General features: G+C 44.8%; 2 protein-coding genes across 2 annotated transcripts; one reads left to right on the forward strand and one right to left on the reverse strand.

Annotated features, from left to right (window-relative positions):
* mettl24 (methyltransferase like 24) lies at positions 1 to 27,661 on the forward strand. The gene is made up of 5 exons (XM_061091530.1): positions 1 to 642; positions 13,359 to 13,457; positions 17,837 to 17,970; positions 23,563 to 23,788; positions 27,284 to 27,661. The coding sequence occupies exons 1-5, from the start codon at positions 322 to 324 to the stop codon at positions 27,599 to 27,601; spliced, it is 1,098 nt and encodes a 365-aa protein (XP_060947513.1). The 5' UTR covers positions 1 to 321; the 3' UTR covers positions 27,602 to 27,661.
* LOC133024770 (E3 ubiquitin/ISG15 ligase TRIM25-like) lies at positions 2,195 to 3,803 on the reverse strand. The gene is made up of 2 exons (XM_061091942.1): positions 2,718 to 3,803; positions 2,195 to 2,236 (listed from the first exon to the last, which is right to left on the reverse strand). Exons 1-2 carry the CDS (start codon positions 3,801 to 3,803, stop codon positions 2,195 to 2,197), a joined length of 1,128 nt encoding a protein of 375 aa, XP_060947925.1.
* Positions 27,662 to 27,808: the final 147 nt, after the last annotated feature.

Raw genomic sequence — 27,808 nt, forward strand, 5'->3', positions numbered from 1 at the left:
CACACAAGTACACACACACCCCAACGTGCACACAATCGCTCAGGTTGAGATGCAGAGCAGGCACACGTGTGCTGGTTTGTGAGCAGGGCTGATTCTTGGTGTGTGTTCTTGACTCATTAACTTAACTCTGCTGGTCTGATGGTGGACGTTGGACCTGGAGGGAAGGAGAGGCAGCACGAGAAGAAGACAAGAGAACAGGAAAGAACAAAAGGAAAGAGGATATGAAGAATGGGATAGAAAAGGCAATGGACAAACCAACCCTTCTAGTTGAGGAGATGGACTGATGTGAGTCAGAGAGACAAGAGAGGACCAACACCGTGAATGGACATGGGCAGAGAGCGACCATCCCTGGGACTGCTGCTGCGAGTGGGGGTTCTGCTCACTGCCGTGTGCGTGTGCGTGCATGTGATCCTAGAGACAGGTTGGTCTGGGACATCTGAACCCCCGGGACGTCCCATCCTGTCTGATCAGAACCTGGACCAACAAAGCAGAACTAAACGGGTGTCTGCAGAAGCAGAGGAGCGGGACAGGAGCGTCAAAAAGAGGATCTCTTACGTTCGGACCCTGAAGAAGGAGAGTCCGGCTCAGAAGAGGGACGAGGCCGGAGAGGCCCCCTCGGCTCCTCTCAGCCCGCACAGAAAGGTATGCTGAACTTTAATATTGCACATCAACTTCTGAGCCCAAAACTGCTGCGATTAAGATTCTTGTGAGGTTATCTGATCCTAAATCAGTGCAGCAGGAGACAGAGCAGCTCAATAAAGAGCTTTCACTCCATGTCTGCGAGTGGCCGGCTCAAATCCCAGTAATCCCCGGGAGGGTGATGAGGGGAGAACAGGCGTCCAGAATCAATGCATGTTCAATGAGCGCCTGTGAGACGCTGTTTGAAGTTGAAAAATAGAGTTTGTCAGCTCGGGTTTGCAGACGGAGAAAGCTGCATTTACTGTTTTTTTGATTAATGGGCACAATTTAAACAGTTGTCACTTCCACACAAACACTGCATCAGTTGCAAATCTATACACAAAGTCGGCCGTAACTTTCAGACGCAAACACAGCTATTCACACACACCGACACACGCTCCATGGGTTTGACCCTTGACCTTTGAAGGGCTTGTTTGAGCACCAGCTTAACCAAACGCCCACTCCCTTCTCTTTTGTGCTTTTCATTTGCCCCTCTCTTTGCTTCATCGCTGCTCTTTTCTCCGTCTCAGTCGCCTTTATTTTGTCATTTGATCCCTCGTCCATCCGTCTCCCTTTTGTCCCCTTTCACGGCCAATTTCCATCAACCCCCCGCCCAGCACAGCAAGTCTGCCTCTCCTCAGTCTCTCGCTTCCCCCCCCTGTTGCATCCCCGGCCTCTGTTACTTTGAGATTTTCTTGTTCGCGTTTGTCTTAAATGATTTATAACCAACCGAGTTTTAAATGCCGTGGAAATCACTGCAGGGCTATTATGTCACACGGAGAGATCGACACTCCTGCTCCGTCAATAATGCATCTCACCATATGCTCTCTCTCTCCGTGCTCCCTAACACAAAATTTGTCACATAAGACGCCCTGGAGGGGCCCTTAACTAACAGTCTGTGTCGTGTGCTGCTGCCATTTAATTAATTCTCTCTCACTTTTCTCAGTTTTGTTCATGTTTATGTGCTCCTCCTGATGCTCCTCTTCTCGCTTTCTCTCCCTCTCATCTCGACGATCACTCGCTCTTTTGCTCTGTCATGTTCCCTTGTTCCTGTTCTCCGTGCTCTCATCCTTTCTCTGGCACTATCATCTCTCCTGTCTGTCCCAATGTCAGACTTCTCCTCCCACGTCTAGCCCACATCTTTTTTAGTTTCTCTCTTCAACTTCACATATCTTTGCACAGCTGATGAAATAAAGCAGGACTACTGCTCCGAGAAGAAGACGACCATCCAGTGACCTTGAAGAATAGCGATGAAGGGACTTCAGAGAATATTCCTATAGAAGCTCAGTTATTAGTGGGCGAGGTGCAAGAGGTGAACATTAGTTTATAAAAAATTCACAATTTCTGGATTTATCATCTAGTTTCTTTAGAGTAGACCATGTTGGTGTTCAGTGAGTTGAGGTGAACTTTGGTAAAAATGGGATTTTTCAGTTCATTCTACACTGTTCAGTATAATATAACTAACTAACTAACTAACTAACTAACTAACTAACTAACTAACTAACTAACCAGCCAACTAGTCGAGTAATGTCAGATCTGGATCTTGCAACTCTGGAGTCTGAATACAACATCAACAGCAAAAACTGACAGAAGACCAGTCACTGCATCATTTTTATTAGTAAAAAAAAATTTAAAAAGACAAAATGTGTTCTCATAGATGTTGACAAGGAGCATTCCTATTGTGTATCAAGTAGTAAAATAATATTCCACGATCAGGATCCACCACTACAATCAAGCTGATCCCCAACATGATATAACAACCAAGATTTATCATTATATCCAAATGCAGATATATCTGACCACCAGCTCTGGTTTTATTATTGTATGCGACTGCTACACAAACTCCTCCCCTCTCTACCTCCACCTCCCAGTAACAGGGTCCAGTCAGACTCTCTCTACTGAGGACCTGAGGCCAAACAGTGAGTCTGTCTGGTTGATAGATCTAACAACAGATGTTTGTTGTGTTGTGTTTGGATCCAGTGTGATTTCCTGTGAATATACTAAAAAGGCAACTCTGACCTTAACAGTAAATCATTCACTTGACACACAATCAGCAAAATATGTGTCCCTGTCTCCGTCAGAATGTCCTCTAGTCGATCCCTGACCTGTGCCACAGCTGCTGTCACATCCTCAAAGTTCCTCAGGGGACGGATCCTGATGCTGGATGAGTGTGTAGATAGACGGAGTATCGACAGTGTGGGGTAAAAGCGCAGAAACTGAATGTGATCCTCTGTGTCCGAGAGCTGCTTCATTTCATCGTCTGTCCTCTTCAGCTCAGTGAGCTTCTGCTCCAGTGTCTTCTGAAGCTCTCGGACTCGACTCACTTCAGTTTGCTGCTGGGTTCTGATCTTCTGCCTCACGTCAGAGCTTCTTCTCTCCACCAGCTGGATCAGCTCAGTGAAGACCTTCTCACTGTTGTCCGCTGCTTTATCAGCAGAGCCATTGATGGCCTCCAGCTCCTTTTGGAGCTGCTTCACAATGTTCTCTCTGTCCTGGATTCTCTTCTGGATTGTTTGTCTCCTCAGCCCGAGCTCTCTCTGCCTCTCAGTCCTTTCTGCTACAGCTGACACTATGTCGTGGTCTTTATGGTCATCCACATGGCAGAGATAACAGATCAGCTGCTGATCAGTGCGGCAGAAAATCTTCTTCACCTCATCGTGACGAGAGCAGATGTTTTCCTGGAGCTTGGAGGGCTCCACCAGCATGTGTTTCTTAAAAGGAGCCGATTGAAAATGAGGCTGGAGGTGTTTTTCACAGTAAGAGGCCAAACAAACCAAACAGGACTTGAGAGCTTTCAGTTTGATCCCAGTGCAGACATCACAGGCCACATCTTCAGGTTCAGCAGGGCAGTGATCAGCAGGAGCAGCTTGGAGTCCACTCTTTGTTAGCTTCTCCACTAGATATGCTAAAAGTGTGTTTATCCCCAGAACAGGCCTCGGTTTGAAGGTCTGTCTACACAGGGGGCAGCTGTAGATTCCACTGTCATCCTGATTGTCCCAGTGGGTGTTAATACAACTCATACAGTAGTTGTGTGCACAGCCAGTAGTCACCGGATCCTTTATTAGATCCATACAGATCTGACAGCAGAATCTTTCACTGTTCAGATGAATTTCTTGCTGCGCCATTTCACCTAGTGCCAGTGGCAGTAGAATAGTTTCACTTCCTCTGAAAAGATACAGATCTCTGCTCCTTCTGCTCTTGTTCACTTCCTCTTTTTACCTTGTTATATTCATCTGCCTCTGTTGCCGCTTACTGTTTATATGCACCTGCCTGTGTTGCCACACTGTTTATATGCATCTGCCTTTAAAGCCATGTTTAGAGGCAGCAGTCTCTGTTCCCACACTGTTTAGAGGCAAGTTTATATGCATCTGCCTTTAATGCCACACTGTTTAGAGGCAGCAGCTGCCTCTGTTGCCACACTGTTTGGAGGCTACTGCCTCTGTGGCCTTAATGTTTATATACATCTGTCTTTAATGCCACACTGTTGCCACACTGTTTAGACTTTAATGCCACACTGTTTAGAGGCAGCAGCTCTGCTGCCGCACTGTTTAGAGGCATCTGCCTCTGTGGCCTTACTGTGTATAAGCATCTGCCTTTAATGCCACACTGTTTATATGCATCTGCCTTTAATGCCACACTGTTTAGAGGCAGAGCCAAAAAAAACAGCAGCAAGAGATGGAGGGAAAGAGATGGAGGCAGAAGGAGCGAAAGATCAAGACTATTAAGCAGAGTGATAACTCAGTCCCCTGACTTTAACAAAGTAATAAACCGACATCAAGGCCCTGAAGTCACAGTGACACACACACACTTATTTGCACGAGTATGCTTCCCTCTCCCCTCCTGCCATTAGTAGAGGACATGCTTGTATGAGGTGGTTGGATAAAAGAAGCAAATGTCACCTGCAGAGACTCCAGCAGCAGTTTGTCAGCACAACGATGCATTAAGTTAAAACGTCATGTAAACATGCCAACAATGAATGTGAATATGCTGAGGTTTGCCACGGCCCCCACCTGCATTGGCTAATTAGTGCATCTCTGAAAACAGTATCATCAGTTTGCAGCTTGATAGCACAAGGAGCCAAACACAGACATCTCCAAATTAGCTTAGGGATGACTTATTAATGTTAAACTGTTACACGCGTAGCCCTTCCACTGCATTGCCATCTTATCAATTCTTAATGCCCTCGCTCCACAGTGGGAGGACGGCACCATTTCATGGGCAGGCTTTTTCCCAGATTTGGAGATTTCTCCCAAATGGGCCGGCTGTCACTCACATGTCACACACACACTCAGGCAGGCCGGCAGCGCACGGATCATATCAGAGAAGAAGACTAGCACCGTGGATGCTTTGAGACAGGCCGCGGAGTTTTTAAAACATGAAAAACAGAAGGCAACCCCCTCCGTGCAGTTACTGATCTTCTTGTCATGTTTTAGACGGCCTTACTACGGGCGAGAGCATCTATTAGTAGAAACGGTTTTCTTTGTTATCCTGTTGACAGCGATGGCAGATTGTCAGATGTACAAACTATTTATTTATTTTTGAACAGCCAAGAAAAAAGTGAGGAGGGGGTTTAGATACACGGTCATGGCCCTCTGACTAAACCCGTATTCTCTCTGTTTCAGTAAAGCACAATACTTTTGATTAAGTTAATCGATAAAATCAAACCTGTGTTTTATTCAAAATTATTTCTTTTAACTAGCGGACCCTAACTGTAACCCTATTGGCGAGTATTCATTACTTTAATACTAAAATTAATGAGAGCAATAGTGAGAACAGATATAAGGCGACTTGTGTACTGGTGCCGGTCTGCACCGACCACCGCCGGCCCGACCAGTATCAGGCGCCCGCTGGAATTTCTAATGCAGAAACCCAGTGACCTTGGTCGTGTCTCGGAAAGAGGGAGAGAAGGGGAGAGAGAAAGCGAGAGGCTGTTAGAAAAGAATGAGAGGGGTTTGACTTCTGTAATCCCAAAGGTGTGACCAGAGTCAGTTCTCAGGCATCCTTAACCTCTGGCTGGGGCATGTGGGGAACCGGGGAGTCACAAGTCTGGGTCGTACCCGGGTCGTGCTCCGCCCCTTGTTTCTTCTTGAGCTAAAAAATAGACGGTGCAGTTCCTGACTCTGGTTCGTTAATGTTGATGGATTCTCCAGTTGCAGTCCCAAAACCCCCACAAATAGCGAGTGGTATTTTGAGGTGATAACTCTAACTAAAAATGCCAAGACTCAATAGGCCTTTAGGTTTGAACTGTTTTGGAACATCACACTACCACCACAATGATCTTTATGTCCAGACTAACAATGCCAAAGTGAGGTTAGTATCAAAGTCAGGCCAAAAGAAAACAAGCTGACCTGGAATCAGGCTAAGAAGCACAAATAAACCTTCCCCATGTTGTCTCATTATTTAATATAAAGGGTTTCAAATGTAAATCTCTAAACCAGATCCCCGAAACAAAATGTACAACTATAGTCAATAGTCGACTCCTCTGATCCTGACTTTTGAATGCATTTCTTTATAAACACCCCCAAAGGCAAGATGATTAAAACCCTGTGCTGCTCACGGAGAAACACTCAATGCACTTCATGCTACTGACTGAATAAACAGAGGGTCTGTTGTGAGCTATCAGACAAAGACGCCCACAGGACGGGGGGGAAAAGTCAGTGTCAAACCGTCAAGTCCAGCGTCCTGACCGAACAATGCTCCCCCTCAGACATGGAGGCCTTGTCGGGAACATTCCAGAAAGTTCGCGGCCTCCCTCCCCGGCTGATGTGAATGGGTGCATTGACCTCTGAAATAAGACGCCCGTGTGCTCTCATCCTCACCTACACCCCAGCATCCACGTGCACGAGCACTCACACAGAATACCTGCCTCTGGCAAAGGGCACTTTGTGTGTCGCGTGAAACGTCCAAGGTTTGTGTGTGTGTGTGTTTGTGTTTGTGTTGAAGAAACCCATTTCGGCTGCGTTTGACATTCACCTTACCTTGCAAAGACAACAGAGACGCTCAGCCGCCACCACTTAGCCCCAGCAGCAACAGAGAAGCCCAGTGAACCTGAAGAACAACCATTTAAAGAGCCTGCTCTCCTCTCGGGCCTGAAACACTCTACCACTTCCTGGAAAGGACATTTCTCTGCCTCCGTCTCTCTGCCTCAGTCTCTTGCTCTAAATCTGCGATATTAATTTGATAGATGATGCCTAGCTATAATGAGGAAGCAGAATGTATAGAGAGGACGGCACAGAGCTAAATTAGAAGCATTGACACTGAGCTGAAGGCTGGTGCAGACAGCTCCTTAATGATGACATGCCGCTAATCGCTCAAAACAACCAGGAGCATCGCCGATCATGTGATGTGGCTTGAAATACACATTTCTCCTGCCTCCTCTATTGATTTCAAAACACAGTAATTATTTATGTGTCAGACACAAGTAGACAAACTGGTACAAAGCAAAAGTTGAGAATGAAAGTTACCACCTCCGCCTGTCTAACTCTGTTTTTGCAGCTACGTCTCTGGAGGTATAAGCATCATATTGTGCACAGCGTGTGTCCTCCGCTGCTGCCAACCAGACGTCAAACACAGATCTCATATCTGGGATCTTGTCCAGGAAGATACTCGCGTGGAAAAACTCCAACACACACGCACACGTTTAACCGAAGGCCAGCCATAAGACCCCATCTGTCTCGGCCCGACTCCAACACACTGGGATCGAATCAGATGACAATGTGTCCTCAGCAGTGTCAGTCAAATATTTTTTTCTTTTAATCCAACCACCACAACCATGTCAATCCACGCTGTGCTGAACAGGAGCATCTGTACGTGCCTTACATGACGGGGTTTCCAAGGCAACAGAGCAGTTCTACAGATATTCCAGTTGATGGCACGAGCTAGGACAAGTCAAAATGATTGACTATAATTTGTGTGTGTGTGTGTGTTCAAATATGTACGCTTGAGTGTGCATGCATGTGGAAGAGGGAGAGTGATTATCTGTTTTCTGATGAGCGCTGCAGTTTCTTATGCTCAGAGTTAGTTGGAAACCACAAATTACTTTTATAGGAATCTATAAAACCCAGCCACAAACAGCTCCCAGTGTTTACACCACATCTACAATGACCCTGTCTTTCCAATTTTACGCCTTTGTCTGTGCAGCTAATTATTTTTCATTGTGAGATATTTGTATTATTTCCAGGTTTTTTTTCAGTTTGGCATCTGTCCCATGATCGAAAGGTCTTCAACATGACCACCTGCTCGAATCTTCTCTCCATATTTTCACAAGGACTGGCAGGGAGTTTCGTGAAATGCTGAGAGCAGTGAGCTGTTTGTGAGCAATTTTTTGTGGCGTTTGCTGAAGAGCCAGATGCTCCCACAACTGCTAGATGTCGTTTAACACTTGAACGGAACCACAGGTCGTAACCGATGAGCTACTTGTCTTGGTTCTTTGGGTTGAATACAGTCTACTCAGGATGTTTGTGATGCACCTGCAAAAAACAGGAAGAATGCAGCTTTGCACTTGCTAGACGGTGGAGGGAGGTCAGACTTGATTTAAGCAACTTGGACACGAAATGCTGATGCCACGGAGGCCATGACAGAAACTGCTCAGGGAGAACCGACCTGCACCGGCCATCGATCCACCTTCATTTACGTCGGTGTGCACCACTGTACAACCAATTCTCACACACACCATATCTTCAACCTCCATCTGGGCCCCTCCTTCACCACCACCACCCCGCGCACCCGGCCCACGTATCCCTCCACCCTCCACTCCCTCACAGGCTTCTCCCACATGGCTTTGCCTCGGAGACTGAGGCTCAACTTCTTCGGAGATTACTGCCTTTATTAAAAAAGATCAGCGTAATCCCCCGCTTTAATTCTGTTATACCCTCTCTGTGTCTCAGAGCGCTGTGGCAGTGAGCTGGGATCGGCCGATGAGCCGAGGGAGTAGAGACGGCTGCAGGAAGCGGAGACAGCTGGGTCGGGCCTGACTGCCAGTCTCCACGCATCTCCCAGATTAGTCCGAATGATGGAGCTTAGTGCGGCTGATTTGTTCTGTTTATCATGTGTGTATCATAATGTCGAGCTACACCGGGAGCTTACGAATCCTTTTATTTTACACTCTGATAAGATGATAATATGAAACCCGTTGCTTTTGCTGTTCAAAGTATACCCGGTGTGCATGATTTGAATCAACAGGTTTGATCTGACCATGAAATAAAACTTATCTGATACTTATCTGCAGATCTTTAGTACACTGCTAATCCATTCAAATAAAATAAAAACATATTTTTGGTTTTAGTTTATTAAGATGTTGACCAGTTTTCACTTGGAAAGATTAAATGGTTAGATTTCAATTTTTCTGTCAAACAACGACTAGCATTTAGTTTTGTCTTTAATGGAACAGCCGAGTTTAGTTTGCTGCATTGCACCAAAGTAACATTAAACCTCTTTTTGCTATTTTCCCCTAAATCCCATTAGCACAGACCACTGGAGCACAAGTCTGTTCGCCATCCACAAGAAATCAGAGGTAGATCATTGTAAATGAGTCGCCTGCTGTTTCATTAAACCACTTCACTGGTCCATCAAGTCTTGACCTTCATTTGGCACATGACTGAGTATTTAATAGAAACCTAAATCTATACCATAGATTGAATTTAGAGTTGGATGGAGCTAAGATATCTCAGATATGAACCCTGCCATTTGGAGACAGAGTTTGCACGGTGTAGAGCTCTGGGGACGGATCAATACAGGTGCTCGGCCAATCACGAGTCATTCTCAGGTGGCAATCCTGACATTTATAAATTATAACACCAGATAACTCATCCACAAACAATTACTCTGAAAGGACAGAAATCATCTCCTGAAAAAAAAAGGTTTGGCTTGTACTTTGACCTTTTAGTTTGTTCCGTGTCCCATCCACTAACATGGAGCTCGGCAGCCTTTGAGGGTAGTGAGAGGAATGCAAATCAAACTAAAATGAGCAGCAGGTGCTCCGGCTCTTTGCTGACAGACAGTTCCTGACTTGGCAGCGCTGCCTCCATCGCCCGACGGATTCCAGACGGGACATTTGATACGCTTCTGTTTGTTTACGTGAGCGCTGATTGTGCTGTGTCTCCTCTGATAGTCTGACCACGCTGTCATCGACCGCTTCGTATCCACTTGGTTTATTCTCGGCATAAATCCATACACAGGTGTAGAACTCCACCTCTTCCTCCGTCCATGATTTGAACTCCCCCTCTTCCTCTCTTCCTACCACTTCTTGTCACTTCTCGCCTTCATCGCTCCGGCAGTATTCGCGTGTTTTTATCCCGTCATCTCTTGTTCACCCATCCATCCTGTCCTCCCCCAGGGGTTGTTCACGCTTGGCCTGGCTGCTCACACCTCACTCACACCCAGGCTGAGAGGCACAGATCCACTAACACACCCAGCTCCATGAAGACATGCAGACCATGCAGTGAGGCCCCATAACAGAGAGGCCCCATAACAGAGAGATCAACAAGCAGCCATCACTTTCATATCCCTGAGAAATAGAATGAGCAGGATAGGCAGTAATGTGGTGAAATGAAAATATAATTAAATCAAATGTATCCACTTTCTCTTGAAATAACTTCCACCTCAGTAGGTTTCACCTTTCAGATTATACATTTCTATCTATCACCCACTCGACTTGCACTTCTACTGACCTGTCTCACCAAACTCCTGACATCTTATCCAACATTTGCTTTATTTACTGCCATTTCACTTTCTCCTAAAAATGCACTTCAGCTGCCATTTCGGTTTATTCCAGTTTCCGTACTGCTCGAAGTGTTTCGAAAGCAAATCCCCGGCAGTTTCTTTGCAAATGTTTTTCTTTTCTTCTTCTTCAATTGGCGCCGATTTCCATCAAGACCTTCAACTGCAGCTCAGTTTATCTCTCACACTTTAACTGGCTTTTCAGCTCCGAGTTCTTTTTCAGCACTCTCACCTCAATTGGCATTTTAGCTTTAGTTTTTGACCTTCTTCCAGTGTTTCCACTTTAACCGCCACGTCCACTTCTGTCACTCATGGTCGTTCAGCTGGCTCTTCAGTTGTTGTCCAGTTTTCTTGTAGAGACACTTACAGGAGAAATAACAGGAGGGGAAAATATACCAAGATCTTCTCAAATATAAATTTATTCTCATAATATTACAGCTTTCTTCTCAGTTACAGTTAGCATTTGTTTTTCCTCAATATGGCTCTAATACTCCTCATATAATACAATAATAGTATGAATAGATAACTAATTCCAATGTCTAACTTTCTAAGCAGGTCACATATGTAAATATTTCTTTGAAAACTCTTCATCGAAGTCGTCACATTAGCATTAATTCCTGATGCTCTCCGTTCCTGCCCTGGCAGCTGGGGTGAGGGGCTCAGGCTGGGTTTGGATTTATATCTAATGTCCCGGATCTGAAGGTCTGAACAGCCGAGTCTCGTCCGTTCTGAATGATTTCCTGTGTGTTTGTTATTAACACTCCTTTCCTCCTCTGTCCCTGAGGTGCTGACGGCTTGTTGTAACTTGACTGAACATGGGGCTTAACACCAACCTCATCAACGCTCGGTGATGATTCAGCAGTTTAGCGAGAGCTCAGAGGCATAATGTGCACACACGTAAACACACACACACACACACCCGAATTCCCAATGTCACACTTTAAGTGCACCAAACTTATTTTAGATCTTGTTGTTTGTTCACATGAAAAAATCAATCGCAAGCCGCAAGAATAATAAATCTGTCCGACAACTCCAGGGCAATATTTCTCTCCAGTCAAGTCTTTAAATTAGAAACCTTGCGAGCACACCTCCTCCCTTGGCCAAGTCGAGGGAGGAGGTGTGCTCAATCATTCCTTTTCTACTCTCCTCTAAAGGTCAGAGATATTTGTGTGTGTGTGTGTGTGTGTCCTTGCGTGACTTTCGACCCGCGCTTCGTCCCTTTGCTTCTCCACTTTTCCCCCACTGCTCCTGTTCACCTCCACTTTATACACACTACAACCTCCCAGTGAGTCTATTGTCCCAGATCTCTGGCTTGTGATCAGCAGCCCTGTCTCAACCTGCAGCCGGCTGACGTACAGAGGCCTGACAGCTGAGCTTCACAGCCAGGACTCGGAGAGGAGATGAAAAGAGCAGCGTGGAGACAGGGAGCTCGGGGAGATTTCAGTGTCCTCCTGATGCAGAAAGGCAGATATTACTTGTTTAGGTGTGAACAACAGACTGACATACAGTGTTTTCTCTCTCTATAAAAAAACAACCGACACTGGGGTATTTTTAAAGCAGCGTTTGTTTGGAAAGATCTATCTGCTTCCCTTGTTTTTGTCGGGGATCGTTGTCAGATTGTGGGCTTTGACAGAGAGAGATGTGGTCTGAATAAAATGTATATGGAGGACCTGAAAACAAACACACCATGTGGAGGCTGAGGTAAAAAGCATCCCACAGTAACCACTGTTTTCAATAAGCACAAGGTCTGTGCTCCTTTTATAAAATATAATATCTATAAGTTTATTTGATGTGAGCTCTCCTCAGTGTGGTTATTTGGTTTGTTGTGTTAATGTGTGTTTGTTTAAACTTGAAAAACTCTATTCTATCCACTGTCTTGTTACACAAGTGAATATGAATGAATGACAGATTTGATCCTCACACGATCTAGACGATAATCAAAGACTCCAACCTGCAGTGTAAGGGCAAATTAAACTCATTTTGTCAGTGATTATATATGAAACCATGTGAAGTATGAAGCCTGCTGGATCGTGCGTGCCATCACAAAGCTGAGGGGGAGGGCGTAACTGTGAGGAGAGACAGAGAGGGAAAAAACACATGGAAACATGGGAATGAGTTCAAACACAAGATGGGAATTAATCCTAACATTAGGTTATTTTCCTAAACAAACCTGACGTCACTGTAGCACCTTTTACAGATGATTTTCCACGAGTGCCCGCAGCATCGAACAAACCCTAGACGACCCAGATAGGCCAGAGATGATCTGTGAACAACAACAAACTGCGGTGCTCATAAACCACTCAGGCGGGGTGGTGGGGGGGTCCCGGTGGCTGGGAAGCCGTCGACCATGAAACCACACAGGATCATTTACACCGCGGCTGCTGATCAACGCCGGTTTGTAGCATCTGATACGAGACATGATTGTGCAATCGACAAATGCATGGTCACAGCTCTGCCTCTCGCTGCTTCTCCTCTGATCACAAACAGAAGCATTCCTGCAGAAACGACAGCATAAGGCTGAGCTCCGCCAGGTTTCAGGAATGTGATCACACAGCAGCTCTTCACCAGGCTCCGCTCCAGCCAGCAGATGTTGAAGGCTCGTTCTTCCACTGTCAGCCACAGCTGAACTTTATTTATAATCCGTACCTCACAGTACAGGACGCATATATAGGAATAAACAGCAGCCCCCATTTTACTGAGATAACAATGGCACAATGAACTTTTGCAGTTTATTTGTCACTAATACGCAGGTGGAGAAGCAAATCCTGCTCTGAGCACATTGTGACCTAGTTCCATCAGTGGCTGTGCACAAGCGGTTTCTAATACCTGAAAGAATAAAGCTCCCTTTGTTGTTGTCCTTGCACTGATTTAGTTTTACCAGTGGCCTACTTTGATTTGAGTTAATTGTCAATTTTCTTTCTTGTTTCTTGTGTGTGTGTGTGTGTGTGTGTGTGTGTGTACAGACTCCTCGGTGGCACATAGACCTGGAGCCATGGGCCAGTGAGAGTCGTTCTCTGGAGGAAGAGGCCAAAAGGTTCCTCAGCTACATCACAACACCACAAGTGAGTCATAATCAATCGACCACTCGCAGGCACCTGAATGTAGTGCACGCTGTATTTTTATCCGAGGGTTTTTTATGCCTCCACACCAGCGAGACTGCAGGTACAGTGTTGTGTTTTTTGGGTTGTGCGTCCATGCAAAAGTATTGTGAACACGATATCTCAAGAACGCCTCGAGGGAAGTTCTTCAAATTTGGTATAAATGTTTAGTTGGACTGAAGGATGAACTGACTACGTCGGTCGAATAGTCTAAAATCCGGAAGACCTCATGAGTCTGGGAGAAAGAAGTACAATTATATTATGTATAATGGCATAACACTGTCTCCTTTGACTTTATGTGAAGAGAATCAGAACAAGTCTTAACAGGGAACTTAAAGTATAGTTTTTTCTTGGCTTCAATTCCCCTGGTTGCTCACTTTCTGCCTTGTGGTAATTTGTTTTGTTCTTAAGATTTTTAAATTTTGCATTTGACATTCACTGCTTCAAGGTCAAATAAACCCACATTTTCTAAACAGATGCACAAATAGAAAAGGGATACGTTTTTGCTCTTCGTGGGGCAGGAAGTGCATTATTTTGACAGGTCTTTGTTGTCGTACTGTGTAGAAAACCAGAGTGAGCTTGTTTCTGTCACACACCAACACCTCGTTTCGCATTCTGCTCAGCCAAAGATTATAGGTCTTGCTCGGCCGCACACACATAATTCACTACTCAATTGATTACCATACAGATGGAACCCACAGCCCCTCCATTCATACTCAATCAGCGGAGTGTTATGGTTTGTTTGTCGGACTATGGCAGTAAATTAAATCACTGCAAATAGATGAAGAAGCTCGATATTATAATATGATCGTTGCGGAGGGATTGAGAAAGTCCTAATTTTCTGTGCCACATTGTGACGCTAATGCAAAAACACAGACAGAGATTACCACCCCAAAATGTGCTCTAGTTTTTTTATTGTCATGAAATTGACTCGGGGATAAATCAGCAACTTATCTTCTTCCCCCTCACACAGCAGAGCACAGTATTCTACTCGAAATGACTAAGCACTCATTTTGTATCTTCCACAAAGCAGACATTCAGCGAGCAATGAATTAGCCTCAGGATGTGTGTGTGTGTGTGCATAGATGTACATGCAGCCACATTTTTGTGTGTGAAAGGAGGGGACAAAGACAGGAACAGAGAGACAGCGATTGTCTTTGAGTGTGTGCGTTTGTGTGTGTGTGTGTGTGTGTGGGAGGCTGTTGAAGGGAACTGTCGATCATAGACAGTGACAGGCGAGGGTGGAAGGAGTTAGTTGGGGTATAGCAGCGTCCTGGGCTGTAATGCTGAGTGACACGGTGGCTGGTGGAGCTGTTACACAGAGAGATGGTTTGCGACACGACTGTCCAATCGATAGCAGTCGGTGCCTCTTACGTGCACACACTGGTACGCACACACACACAGACACACAGAGATAAGAGAAAGTTTCATCAAAGGTATTTCAACAGCCTGAAAGCTTCATATCAGGAAAATACCCCATTCAGTCCATGGTATTATTGCCATCACATACAGTAAAGTAGATTAGACATAGATAACTCTAGCTGTGGCAACCCTGCTGCCTGTATTTTCATATGATGATCACAAGCAGTGTAGCTGATTGTCTCTGATTAGCTTCACAACAGTAATGACAGTTCATTTATTCTGATGTATTGTCAATGTCAACATTATTTCGGGTCAGTATTCAGTGGAACTGTGCAGACATTCGATGCCACCGATCTGTCTGCGGATGAGAAGTGGCAAAAATAATCCAGAGTGATTTTGCATTTCACCGAACACCGAGCACTGTGTGTGTGTGTGTGTGTGTGTGTGTGTGTGTGTGTGTGTGTGTGTGTGTGTGTGTGTGTGTGTGTGTGTGTGTGTGTGTGTGTGTGTGTGTGTGTGTGTGTGTGTGTGTGTGTGTGTGTGTGTGTGTGTGTGTGTGTGTGTGTACAGACTCCTCGGTGGCACATAGACCTGGAGTCCTGGGCCAGTGAGAGTCATTCTCTGGAGGAAGAGGCCAAAAGGTTCCTCAGCTGTGTGTGTGTGTGTGTGTGTGTGTGTGTGTGTGTGTGTGTGCGCATGAGTGTGTGTGTGTTTGTGTGCGCTGCTGAATTATTTCTACTTGTACAAATTAACAATGATGAGCATAATGAAGCGTGTTTCAGATTTATTTAAATAAATTACTGCAGCACCCGCATGCACAGAGTACAGTGGTTGTGCTCTTTACAGCAGATGACAGGGAGCAAGGCCAGGTCTCAACCACACCTCTGTTCGTCTGTCAAACCAACATCCTGCATGTGATTATACAGGATCTGCAGGAGGGGGAGAAAAATTTCAAAGCCTTCTGGTTACTGTTTCTAATTTGAACAATCGTATAAGTTTTACATTTACCAAGATTAATTGGCGATCAGCCTTTTAATTTATCTTTATTTGAATGCAGATAGCTGTTAATAGAGATTAGCAAAAATGTCATCTGAACCCAACACTCCTGTTGCTGTTTATGTTTTTTGTTAAAACGGCATCAGATAGTAGCGGATGGGCTCTGAGATGGTGGACCTTTCCTCTTCCTCTTCCTTTCATTCATTCACCTTCTTCTTCATTCTTACCTCTGCTCGTCCCGACCCACATCTTTTCTTCCCGCATCCTTACCAACATCCTTTTTTCTCTCCTCAACCAAGTCGAGCGTAGAGGACGAAGAATGTCACACCTTCCAGTTGTCCTGACCAACATCCCTTCCTTTTCTCCTTTTCTTCCCTCATCCCTTCTCACATCCCCTCCCTCAGCCGAGCCTATCAGACACATCTTCACGTCAAAACCTTCATCCACTTGTTTTTCTTCAACATCCAGTATCTGCTCAGACTTTTAATTACACATTGTTGTCGCATGGTGCTTGCTTTTAAAAAAACACACTGACTAACTTTTATTCTCAGTTCGACGGAGTCATTGCTCTTGACTCGGCCGGTCACTTCCTGCCTGACCAATCTCTGGAATTTCCAATTCGAGGGAGACATTTATTCTCACGACTGAAGCAAAGAATACTGATTCTGAGAGAGACGATTTGAAGCCATAAAACTTGAACTCCCTTTAAAATACAACTCTTGTGTTTGCTTCAAAATGTAAAAACGCATAATGAAGGTTTAAATGGTAAAAAACATCAATTTCAGTGAATAATAGACGTGATTATATAAGAGGCACGAGTAGCGAGCTCATTGTTCCCTGACAACAGGATATTTTGGGAAAAATCGTTTCTTGGTTCTCCATTGTTTTATATTTTACATTTAAATAGATGTAACACACACGTGCATGCACACACACATTAGTTTATTTCACATTTAAATAGTGTGCAGTAGAGACAGAGACATATTTGTGTGGCATATCATCATGTCTGAGCAAATATTATTCCTCCCTCAGCAGCAGCTGGAGCTTAAAGAAACCAGACAGCAAACATCTGAGCAGTGCTAAAGCTTAGTCACTGGTGAATCTGCAGACGTGCAACATAAAACCAGCCCACTGGCATGTTTACTGCGTGTTCGTGCACATTAAGCAGATACACGCATGCAAACCTACAGAAACAGAATCGATTAGTCGGACCAAGCTGAGAAATTTCAGGTTAATACTTTCTTTTTCTTGAAGCCACTTTTTTAATTAACAGTAGTAAACAAGAGATGTATATTCTATTCATAAATTACACTTAAATTGCTGAACGAATATATGACAGTTCACCTGTTACATTGTAGGAGAATTGTTTGAGCAATGTCAACTAGTTTCTTGCTCTGTAAATGGTTGAATTGTACATAAGGATCCTGTTTACACGACCTCTGAAAGAATTACAGAATAGAAACTATAGAATTGCGGCTGGCTCCTGTGGTCGTACGTCAACCAGAGCCCTTACAGTCTATATACAGTTTTTTTTCCAGACACATATGAAGTCTCTGTGACTTTTGACCAATGAAATTGAATCAGTCCTTCTTTTAGTCCAAGAACAAATTCCCTAAAGGTCGACTCGAGATATGTTCAAGGAGCCAAAAACATGTTTTGTGTTGTGAAGCCAATACGACCTTGACCTTGGTCCACACAATCCAAACGATTTCACAAGACTGGGACAGACCTACGGAATACGTGCTTATTCTGTTAATTTCCTCTTTGGATTAATTTCTTTCTTCAATTTGCTCTTTGTTTATTAATGTTTCTCTCAGAAGTCAATAAAACTCCTCCAGTTTCCCCCTAACATAGTACTTGTTTGGTTAATTTCTTATATTATAGCCTACTAACACGGCAGGACTCAGGAAGCATAGGAACTTTGAAAAGAGTTTGGCTCCTTTTTATCTGAAAAGGTTCAAATCTAAATGTTCTTATGTGTCCAGGTGGTTTGTTCATCGCTGGCTCGGGAAGAAGCTGCTCCAGATGGGTCAAAGGACGCGTGGGCTGTGTGCCTGGACCCGAAGTACAGCCTCACCCACAGGATACAAAGCAAACACTGCAGGATCTACTCTTTTGGGTGTGTACAGACACAGGCAAACACTCACACATGTTCTTGTTTTACTAGATTTATGAGTTGCCCGTGTCCCCTGGAGGAAACCTGGACATATAAAATATTAGGCTCTCCAGTCTGCGAAAGCCCAAGAAAGGCAGCAGCACTCAAAGGGAATCTCTAATATTCCCTTAAAGTTTCAGCGTGTAGAATTTAGTGACATCTAGTGGTGAAGTTGCACGTTGCAGCCAAATACCCCTCACCTCACCCTCCCCTCCTACTTCAGTCTTACACCACAACCAGGCAGATCTAACTAATCCATTATCTCTATTCACAGAACTGTGTGACATCTGTGTTCTTAGTTGGGATGTGGGAAGAAACCAGAGAGAGGCCTGAGTTCATAAGTCCTCTATCGTGGAATGGTCCAATCTGGAGGCAGCTATCTCTGCAAAGCAACCAATCACGGCGCAGACAGTGGAGGAAAGAGAGATCTGACAGTTTGAAAAAATTAGTTAGGGTCATAACGCTCAATATCTTGACAGTCCTCTTAACCACTACATGAACAAGGTCACCATTTAGTCTTGAATATGAATCTGATGCTACAGTCGGTACTTTAGCTTTGAGACAGGCTGGGATGTGCAGCTTCAGTGAGTTATCTGCAGGTGCCACAGTTATTCGGAGCATCTGCTTTTCATTGATGGCTGTGGAACAGTTTATCTTCTCACGACTGCTGATGCAGTCACATCACAGATGATCATTTTTGTCTATTTTCCACACGGTAGAGGAGGAAGAGTATCTGCCTCTTCATCCGCTGTTAGTCTTTTCTTTTCAGTAACTAATTGCTCCTTTTAATCATTCAGGTATTGAGCTGAACTTTCAGGGCCATGTTGCCGACAAGTCTTTTTAAATAGTTGTGTAATGAGAGTTAAGAGAATCTGCTTCCTCTCAGCCGGCTGTTAGAAATCTCGAATAAAATCCGGCTGGGCCTCCTGAAGATCGGAAAGTTGTTTTAACTCTGTGTCACAGATCAGCTCCGTCCCGTGGTGCTGGGCCTCCGCTGTGCTGAAGTGCTGCAGAGGTCTGAGGGCGATTTAGCTGCAGGAGCGGGGAGCTTTTTAATTTGGCTGTTGAGAGACGGCACAGGTGCACTGGCAGGAGGGCAGGCAGGGCTCGGATACTGATGTGGGAATGTATTGTGGGTGGGGGGGCACAGGGTTACAGCTGCTTCGGGCTTTGTGCCTCCTTAGGGAGAAGGTGTCAGGGGTCAAACGGAGAGATGGGAGGAAAAGATTTCTGATATCCTCTGGTTGACTGATGGATGGAAAGCCACTCGTGCAACGAAAAATAAAAGGAACTCTTTTGTGAGTCCTGTCTGTGATTTATGCAAACGTTTTCACTTTTGACCCGAGTAAAAATGTGATGAAGCGCACAGTCAATGAAAGTTGCAGTACCACTTCCCCTCCTATCTAAGTGATCCCTCGAGACCTCCACAGTCAAATTCTATTGTCGCCCCTAATCTCTGGCTAATGCACTGACAAGAAAAAAACTATGGCTGATTGAAAACTTTACGAGTAACAAAAGAAACACCTGGAGAGCCGAGAGTAACAGTTTAATCTAGTCAAACTTCTCTGTGAAGTTTCCACTCCTAGATACGGCGAGTGATTCTCTCCTCCCCGTGTCCCCTGTCTGACCTAGATTCATGGTACACACACGCACACACACACACACACACACACAGTCAATCACACACACACACACACTCCTCTGTCCCACCATTGAATCTATTCCGGTGTGCACAGTGTCTTTTTCTCAGGAGGATTCTGCTTTGCCGAACAAGAGACTTACGAAACCCTGAACTCTATATAGTCCACTGCCTCACACAAGACTGGCTTTAATTATAGAAATGCCAAATACTATTAAGTGTGAATGTGTGTCCACTGTCGAATGCAGTGTTTTGTGGGTATTCACAAGTGTGTGTATGTTAGATGCGTCTCATTTTGCATGCTGCTAGATGAGCCGCAGACGGGTGTACCCGGTCAGGAGGAGCAGCTGTTCTGTGATTGGTGTGTCGCATGGTGCAGGGTTGGGGGGGGGAAGTAGAGTGTCTTTTTCACGTTAAAAAAAAACAATTATTCACCGTTTGCCTCTCCAACGTCCCTCTGTCATCTTCCTCTTCGTACTATTTCACTGCGTCTTTTTCACAGTGTTGCTGCTTTCTCTTCTTTCACTCGACCTTATGATGATGTTGAGGATGAGTCATTCATTGCCATCAAGCAGCCCACATTCTAAATCACAGGAAGAGTCAGATTAAGAAAAACCGCAATCATTTTAAAAGAAGAGAAAAAAAGACATTACTTGGAGGGCTGATTTCCATTCCCCTGAAATAACCTCCAGAGTGATAACAATCAGGTATAAGTTTAGTTTTATCCGGGTCTTGTAGTTAAATTGAGCTTAAATCAACAGTTATTCAGGAGTTCCGATTAGAATTTACCTTGGTCTGTGTCCTTAAAGTTGTACAATATTAATGATAAGAATACCCTGAACCAGTATAATGTGAGCGCCGTAAATGGGCAGCTGTGGCTCAGGTGGTAGAGCGGGTCGTCTGCTTACCAGAAGGCTGGTGGTCCGATCCTGCTCCTCCTGTCTGCATTCTAAAGTGTCTTTGGGCAAGAAGCTGAACTTGCCCGAGTAAGTCTCCTGACTGCTGTGGTGGTGATGATAGTGCATGAATGGGCGAAAGTGACTTGTACAGTAAAACCTTAGCGATCAATGATTCTGGAAAAGAGCTACATAAATACAGTCCATTTACCATTTACCATGTTGTTCGTACTAGTGTAGCTCATTGGGATGGTTTACTGAGACACTTCATGCAAGTGAGCAGTAAGGAATGATATTACCATCCCTGATGCCTCTCCGGTTTCAAAAGGTAAAATGTCTGATGTGATAAAAGCCTGGAATTTCTCCGCTTTCCTATTCTCTCAGATATGAACTAGACTCCTTCAACTAATGACTGTCTCTCTATCTGCCCTGAAGGACACGGTAACAGACGGTTCTCTCACAAATTCAGTTGTCTCTTTTTCATTTTTTTAAACGTTTTATGTCATCTCTGGACTAAACCCAACTAACGCTGAAAAGAGTTTTGTTCGCCGAGTTTGAAAAAGATCCATTCACGACGACTTTGCCTGCAGACTGAAGGCCGTGTGGCAGTAGTTGGAATGTGGAGCAGTAATGTAGGCTAGAGCACAGCCAGGGAATTAAAAAGTACCTGCACCTCATCACTCACTGATCACACTATGCTAATCTGAGGCAATGTGTGGTGACGGATGGGGAATAGGAGCAGAGTAGAAGGACAGAGAGGAGTGAGCCATTTTTAGACATGAACTGAGGAGAATGTCGAGAAAATGTTTAGTCTTTAACATGTGAAGAATGCAGGAGGACATTGTTCAGGTGTGGTAATAGAGATCTGGCGTCTGCGGATACAATGGGAGGGGAATGTTCTGAGAATGAACCAGAACAGCAAACAAGAGATTGTACTAGGAATGGACGCCACCTGGAGAACGCAACCAAGGTCAAGGAGGAGTAAGATAAGATTTTCCCATGGGTTCACCCTGACATTTTAGGAAACACTTTACGACAGCAACTGACATTCTCACATTCAGCCCATGTGGAAGACTGCAGGAAAATGTCCAGAAAAGTTCAACGCACCTCCGAAAGGATCTGTAGAGGGAGAAGTCTTTTTAAAACAGCACAGTATCAGAAATAAAGGTGGAGGAAAATAAGAAGACAGAGGGCGAAAAAGGGAAATGAGGCGGGACAGTCGGCGAACAGCTTGTCAGCCCACCCAACGTTTGTTAACCAGACACGTCTCTAACGTTCACAACATCCAGACAGGCTGTTGACATAACAGTTCAGTACGAGGACATATCACACACATAGACCTCGTTGCCATGGCATCCAGTCAAGATCTCTTCATATATCCCTTATGACCCCTGTGCCTGAAGATGATTTCCTCCACACACACTCACACGCTCACACGCACACACTCACACGCGCGCGCACACACACACACACACACACACACACACACACACACACACACACACACACACACACACACACACATCTTCATTTCCATTCATCCAGCGGCACCAACTCGTGCACTCTGTGGTGTCATGAGAGAGGATATTACAGTAAGTAGAGACCCTCCTTTATCAGCGTAGTCATCCGGGAGAGCCTCTGATGCACCGACCTCCCCCCCCCCACTCAGCCCCTTATACTCGAGTAATCCCCTGATCCCTGTCATCTAAATCCCAACTCACCAGAGAATGGAAGAACTATTTAGAGCGGTAAAAAAGAGAGACATCTAGCTGCATCTCAATCTCTATGTTACAGCTAGTGGGGGATGCATTCAGGGAACCATCTGTAAAAGACACAGACTGTGAGATGTACTCCCTCTGCCACAATTACAGAATACTGCCGCAGCACAAATAAGACGCAGGGGAATATGCGAAGACAGCGACCGAGAAAGGATGGAAAAAGGGAGAAAAAGAATTGGAGGAGGAAGGAGTGGGATAGTGAAAACATAGCAGTGGCAGAGGGAGTAGGGAAAGTGAGGGAGACGAAAAAGAAAGACGTGGTAATGTGCCCGTCTCCTTTCATTTACACACGTCATATTTCAAAATGGAGAAGCAGACCAGTGGAAGAAGGGAAAGGTAGAGGAGCAGAACAAACGAGAGGAACATCAAACAGAGAAACAAGACTCATCCCCTCATCTAAAAGCTTCTGATCTTTGTTTTTTAGATGATTGATCTTTTGTGGCTTTTAAGTGTGACACTAATGTCAGGATCACACGGTTTGTTATGTAGCGTGTCAGTAAAAGTTTATTCTAAGAATTTACTTTACTAATTCAAGTGGAGCCTGTGTCGCTTCTTTTGGGTCTTTGATCAAATGTTGTATTTGTTAACCTAACATTCCAGCTTTAAAATGCATTTAGCCTCATCTTGTTTTGTGCTCTGGCCTGTGGTGCGATCAGATGATTTTATTTTGAGTTGAGAATCCACTTTCATTCAGTAAAATGCAGCAGATCTCATTTGTCTCTCTGTGAAAAATGTAACGTAGTAAAGTTGTGAAGCCACATTTCATACTGTCCAAGGCTGGGTATCGTTTGAAAAGATTCTACATACATGACGATACGATATCTGAAGATCTGGACCACTCGTTCCAAAGGATTCCCCAAATAACAACAATTTGTTTTCATCGAATTCCATTAATTGTTCTCTAGGAAATCCATGAAAATGTGGAAAATAAACGACCCATCTCACTATGTTAGAAAAAACCTGGATCCTGCTCTTTGTTCGGATCCATGCCAAAATTAAATGACTTCTTTCTTGGCCCATTTCCCGTCCTTCCAACGGACAACAGAGCGGTAAAAACATAATAATCATTTAAATGACTGATCTCACAAGTGATCAAACAATACTAATGTGGACATTCATTGCTTTCCACAGCTTTCAGCACTCACACCAAGAACACATTATGGCTTGTTCCAAGAAAGTTTTGCAGTTCAATCTCTGACTCTTGGGCACTCAGCTTGATATTCCTCTCCTGTGCCGTCTGCAGGTTGGGGGAGGATGACCGGACCCTGGAGCGCTCCCTCGCCAGCTCAGGCTGCGAGGTGCACTGCTTCGATCCCGGCCTGAAGCAGCCTCACCTGCAGGAGGCCGACATGTGGCTCCATCGGCTCTCGGTGGACTGGAGGGATCCCAACCCGGCCGTCGTGGCCCAGCGTCAGTACGCCAACACCAAGAAACTGGCCACCATCCTGAACGACTTCGGGCACAGACAGGTTAGAGTTAATCCCGGATTGTAAAAACCACAGAACAGATTTATTTTTGTTGCTGAGTCAGCTTGACTCATTAGCTGCATGCAAACACAAGCACCCTCCTGTGCATCCCAACATAATCCAGCCCATCGTGTTTTATTCCTCTCTTGTCCGTTGTCCGTCTCAAGGTGAATAAACCTACATATATAATTTTGTTTGTCCTCCTCAATGCTCCTTAAAGAACCCCTCCCCCCCTCAGGGTCCACCTCAACAGATAAGAATCTGCATAAATGATCAATCATACACACAGCGCCCTGACTGCAGGCATGCTAATAAACACACGCTCACTTATAGATCCGGTAAACATCCCCGTAGAGGACCGGACTGAATAATAATTCAAGGGCAAAGAAGCCACAGTTTCTCTTACACATAATTGAATGATTATCTCTTCCTTATGAGAAGGAAACTTAGCTTTATTAGATACAGATGCATATGGATTGATGACAGATCACTTACAGTTTGGTATTGTTTTTTTCAAAAAGCCCCTTTTTAGCTGTGAGGCTGAATGCTCACCTTTATCCTTCTGTTTTAAAATGTATTCTATAGATTACATATTAGTCTAAGCCACTTCTATATATTTACCTATTGAATGTATTGGATAAAGGTGTTTTCAGTGTGTGACAAACATACTGGGTGGTGGGTTTTTACATAATGCTGTTTGATGGATGACAGCACTCACCTGCTTTAAATGCAGAGCTCCACACATGCATCCCCATGGTAAGGTTTTAATGTGAGTACATATTGTGCTGGATGAGCGAGCAGCAGCAGCAGCAGCAGACACAGCTTCACCTTAAAGCCTCGGCAGCCTCTGTGACGGGAGAAGCAGGAAACAGGAGAGAGGAGAAAGGTCGAAATATGCATTTATGCAGCATTTCTTATCTGGATTCTGGTTTAATAACTCGGGCCGATGACTCACCGGCTGAGCGGAGCTGTGGTGACCAGCTGAGACGGCGGACTCTCTCACAACAGGGACAAACGTCAGCGGCTGCGTGTCACATCACATTTATTGAAAGGGACGGAGCCTTGGACCATCGATCGTGTCTGTAATTGGATCGTGAAATAGGATCAGCACCGCTCAGCCAAAATAATTAAACAATTAAGCTGCACCAAATTTAACACACTCTTAGATATCTGTTTGCTGAATGTGCCAGTTCGGCCTCATCGACAGTCCAAAGTGAAAACTTCCATGGAAAGTGGTTCTCAACTCGAGAAAACTTCTCATCTCTAAATTAAAAACGTGTCTCCATGTGACGCGTCCGCCTAATCCCAGGACTGCAGTACAGAAATAATTACCGAATGTATTTTGATCACTTTCTGCATGAGTCACCGGGAGGAAATATTTGTCCACCGGGTGTGAAAAGTGTTCTGCTGCAGTCTCACATTAATTTCTCAGCGGAGATCCTGTGGCGCACAACGTCATTTTACACAGAAATATCCTCTGTAGGTCGATCAACTCCTTAAGTGTAGAGTGCAGCTTGGTTTCTGAAGTTAGGTTCTGGAATTTGAATCGGACAATTAAGGCGGTTAAAGTTTGGATGATGGAAAAGATGCTGAATGTTGATGAGAAAGGTTGACATTTTTTGTATTTTTTTTCAGCATTAGACGATTTGATCGATTCCAGCAGCCCTTTAGCTTAGCTTAGCATAAAGACTGAAAGAGGAGGAGATTGCTAGCCTGAAAGGGGTCTTTCCATTTACAACATTAAATCGTGTATGTTTAAATCTGTAAAAAGTGTTTTTTCTACTCCTGGTTACATAACAACTTCTACTGGCACAGAGGTGGTCCGACACGCAACCTCCTGTCAAGTAGAAACACGGGCCCGCGGTTCTTGGTTCAGATCTCAAAGCCAGCTGGGAAGGCTCCAGCTCCCCCTTCGACCCTTTAAGTATAAGCAGTGTAGATAATTTATGGGTGGATGAATTTATGATCACCATAAAGTTGCTGGAAGAAAAGGAAAAACAACATCTTGTCAGTTCTAAGAGTTCTACACAGTTTTAGTACTTGGCACCATTCAAAAGTTTAAGAGGTTTATGTCGGGATTCTTACAAAATAAACTACAGTATTTATAGTTTTTGTATTTATCAATTCACCTAATGCAAAGGGAGAAAAATCATATAATAACATCAAATAATTTGTACAGCTCTGCAGAAATTAGTTTAGTTTTTTGTTACATGAAATATCCCTGGATGCACTTTTGCTCTCCAGCCAAAGGGAAAGCAGCTCATCACAGTAGTTGTGAATGACTGAGCATGGCCGACTCTTCACAGGGCTGGAGCAAGAGTCATGTTTCCAACTCTCCGACACCATACGGACCTCGCTGAGCGCAGACAGGAGTCCTGCCAGAGTTTGCAAGTTCCCTGCAGAGAGAGTTGATATTGGCAGCATTGAATCAGGGACCATAGAGTTAGGAAGGCAATTTATATCAAATACATTGGGGGAAAAAAAGTCATTCAGACAGAAAGAAGCTCCGTGAACTACTTACTCAGAAAAACGCAGCCTCTAATCGACATCCAATCCTGGCAGAAGCACTCAAAAGCAACCCGCTGCACTCACACACACACATACACACACACACACACAGACGGAGTCACTTCCCTCGGAGACAAGCGGATACATCACCTCCCGATGAGGCCACATTATTTTTCCATCACAAGGGTTCTGTCCAATTAAGAAACATATCTCTGCTTGTGGGAGTCCTGGGGGCCCGTGGGGAGGACACAGGACAACATTTGGACCGGTCCTTCACAGATAAGACGTTTCTGAGTTTCTGAGACTCGCTCTGTTCCACTAATGAGGCCTGGGAATTCTGGAGCCCCACCAAAGGCATGAGTAGGAGAGGAATTTCTGGGCTGCTTTAATATCTGTGCTGTCACGGTGCCAGACGATGTTCTCCGCTGAGCTGTGGAAATGTGAGCGCTTCCCACAAAGGCAGAACTACAAGTTTTTCCTTTGGCTGGTATCTCAAAGGATTAACGTGATAATACTTGACAACACCGTGGGCCTTGTCTTCCAATAAATCCTGTGATCTAAATCTCTCCCCAGGTTGTATATCTTCTAATAAAGTGGCCACATAATAAACCAGCTGAGAAAATATGGAAAAATAGAAGTGCTGCTTTTTTTTTTCAAAACATGTAAAGGTCAGACAATGGGCATCTTTAGCAATTCAGATAAATCCTGGGATCCTGAGGTTTAACCATGGGCCTGTATGAGTCTTTTTAAATGAACATGACCTGCGGCTGCTATTAACATTCATCTTATGAAACATTTCCACTCGGCTCCAACACAGCGAGCTGCTCTCTCGCCCAATCCATCACTAACGCTGCTACAGCAAGAACAAAGGCCAAGCTTCACGTGTCCATGTTCATCTTCTAATAGCTTTTGTGTTTGATAACTCCACAGGTTAATGTCTTTCCACATCAATAACAGAAGCTCATTTATCTCCATTTCTGTGTGTTCTAGGTGGACGTGCTCAAGGCGGACATGGAGAGCGCAGAGTGGAAGATCTTGGAGAACCTGGTCCTGGAGGGAGTTATGGACTCAGTGGGTCAGATGCTGCTGGAGGTTCACCTGCACTGGGCTGGTTTCGAGGTGGGCGGCGACGACCCGTCAGTGGTGCGGTACTGGTTCAGCCTGCTCAAAGAGCTGGAACGCGCCGACTTCCGGCTCTTCCATGTGCACAATGACCCGGCCAAGCCACACCTCTTCCTGCACAAGAATGTCCTCAACGCCAGCAGTGTTTACACGCTGAGCTGGGTGAACACCCGGTGGAAGCCTTGAGCCAGATCCACCAAACAATAAATAAATAAACTGCAGAAACGGCTAATGGATTAAAATTCACGAGTTTGTGTAACATGGATATTTTTCAGTGTGAGCACGAACTCTTGCTGTCGCACACCTGCTCTTATCTGGCTTGACCTTTGCGTGAAGCTAAAATCCCTGCTCCCACTTATCCCCCCCCCCCCCTCTCCTGCTCCTGGCCTGTAA

Source organism: Limanda limanda, chromosome 18, assembly GCF_963576545.1.
Source record: "Limanda limanda chromosome 18, fLimLim1.1, whole genome shotgun sequence".
Classification (NCBI taxonomy): domain Eukaryota; kingdom Metazoa; phylum Chordata; class Actinopteri; order Pleuronectiformes; family Pleuronectidae; genus Limanda; species Limanda limanda.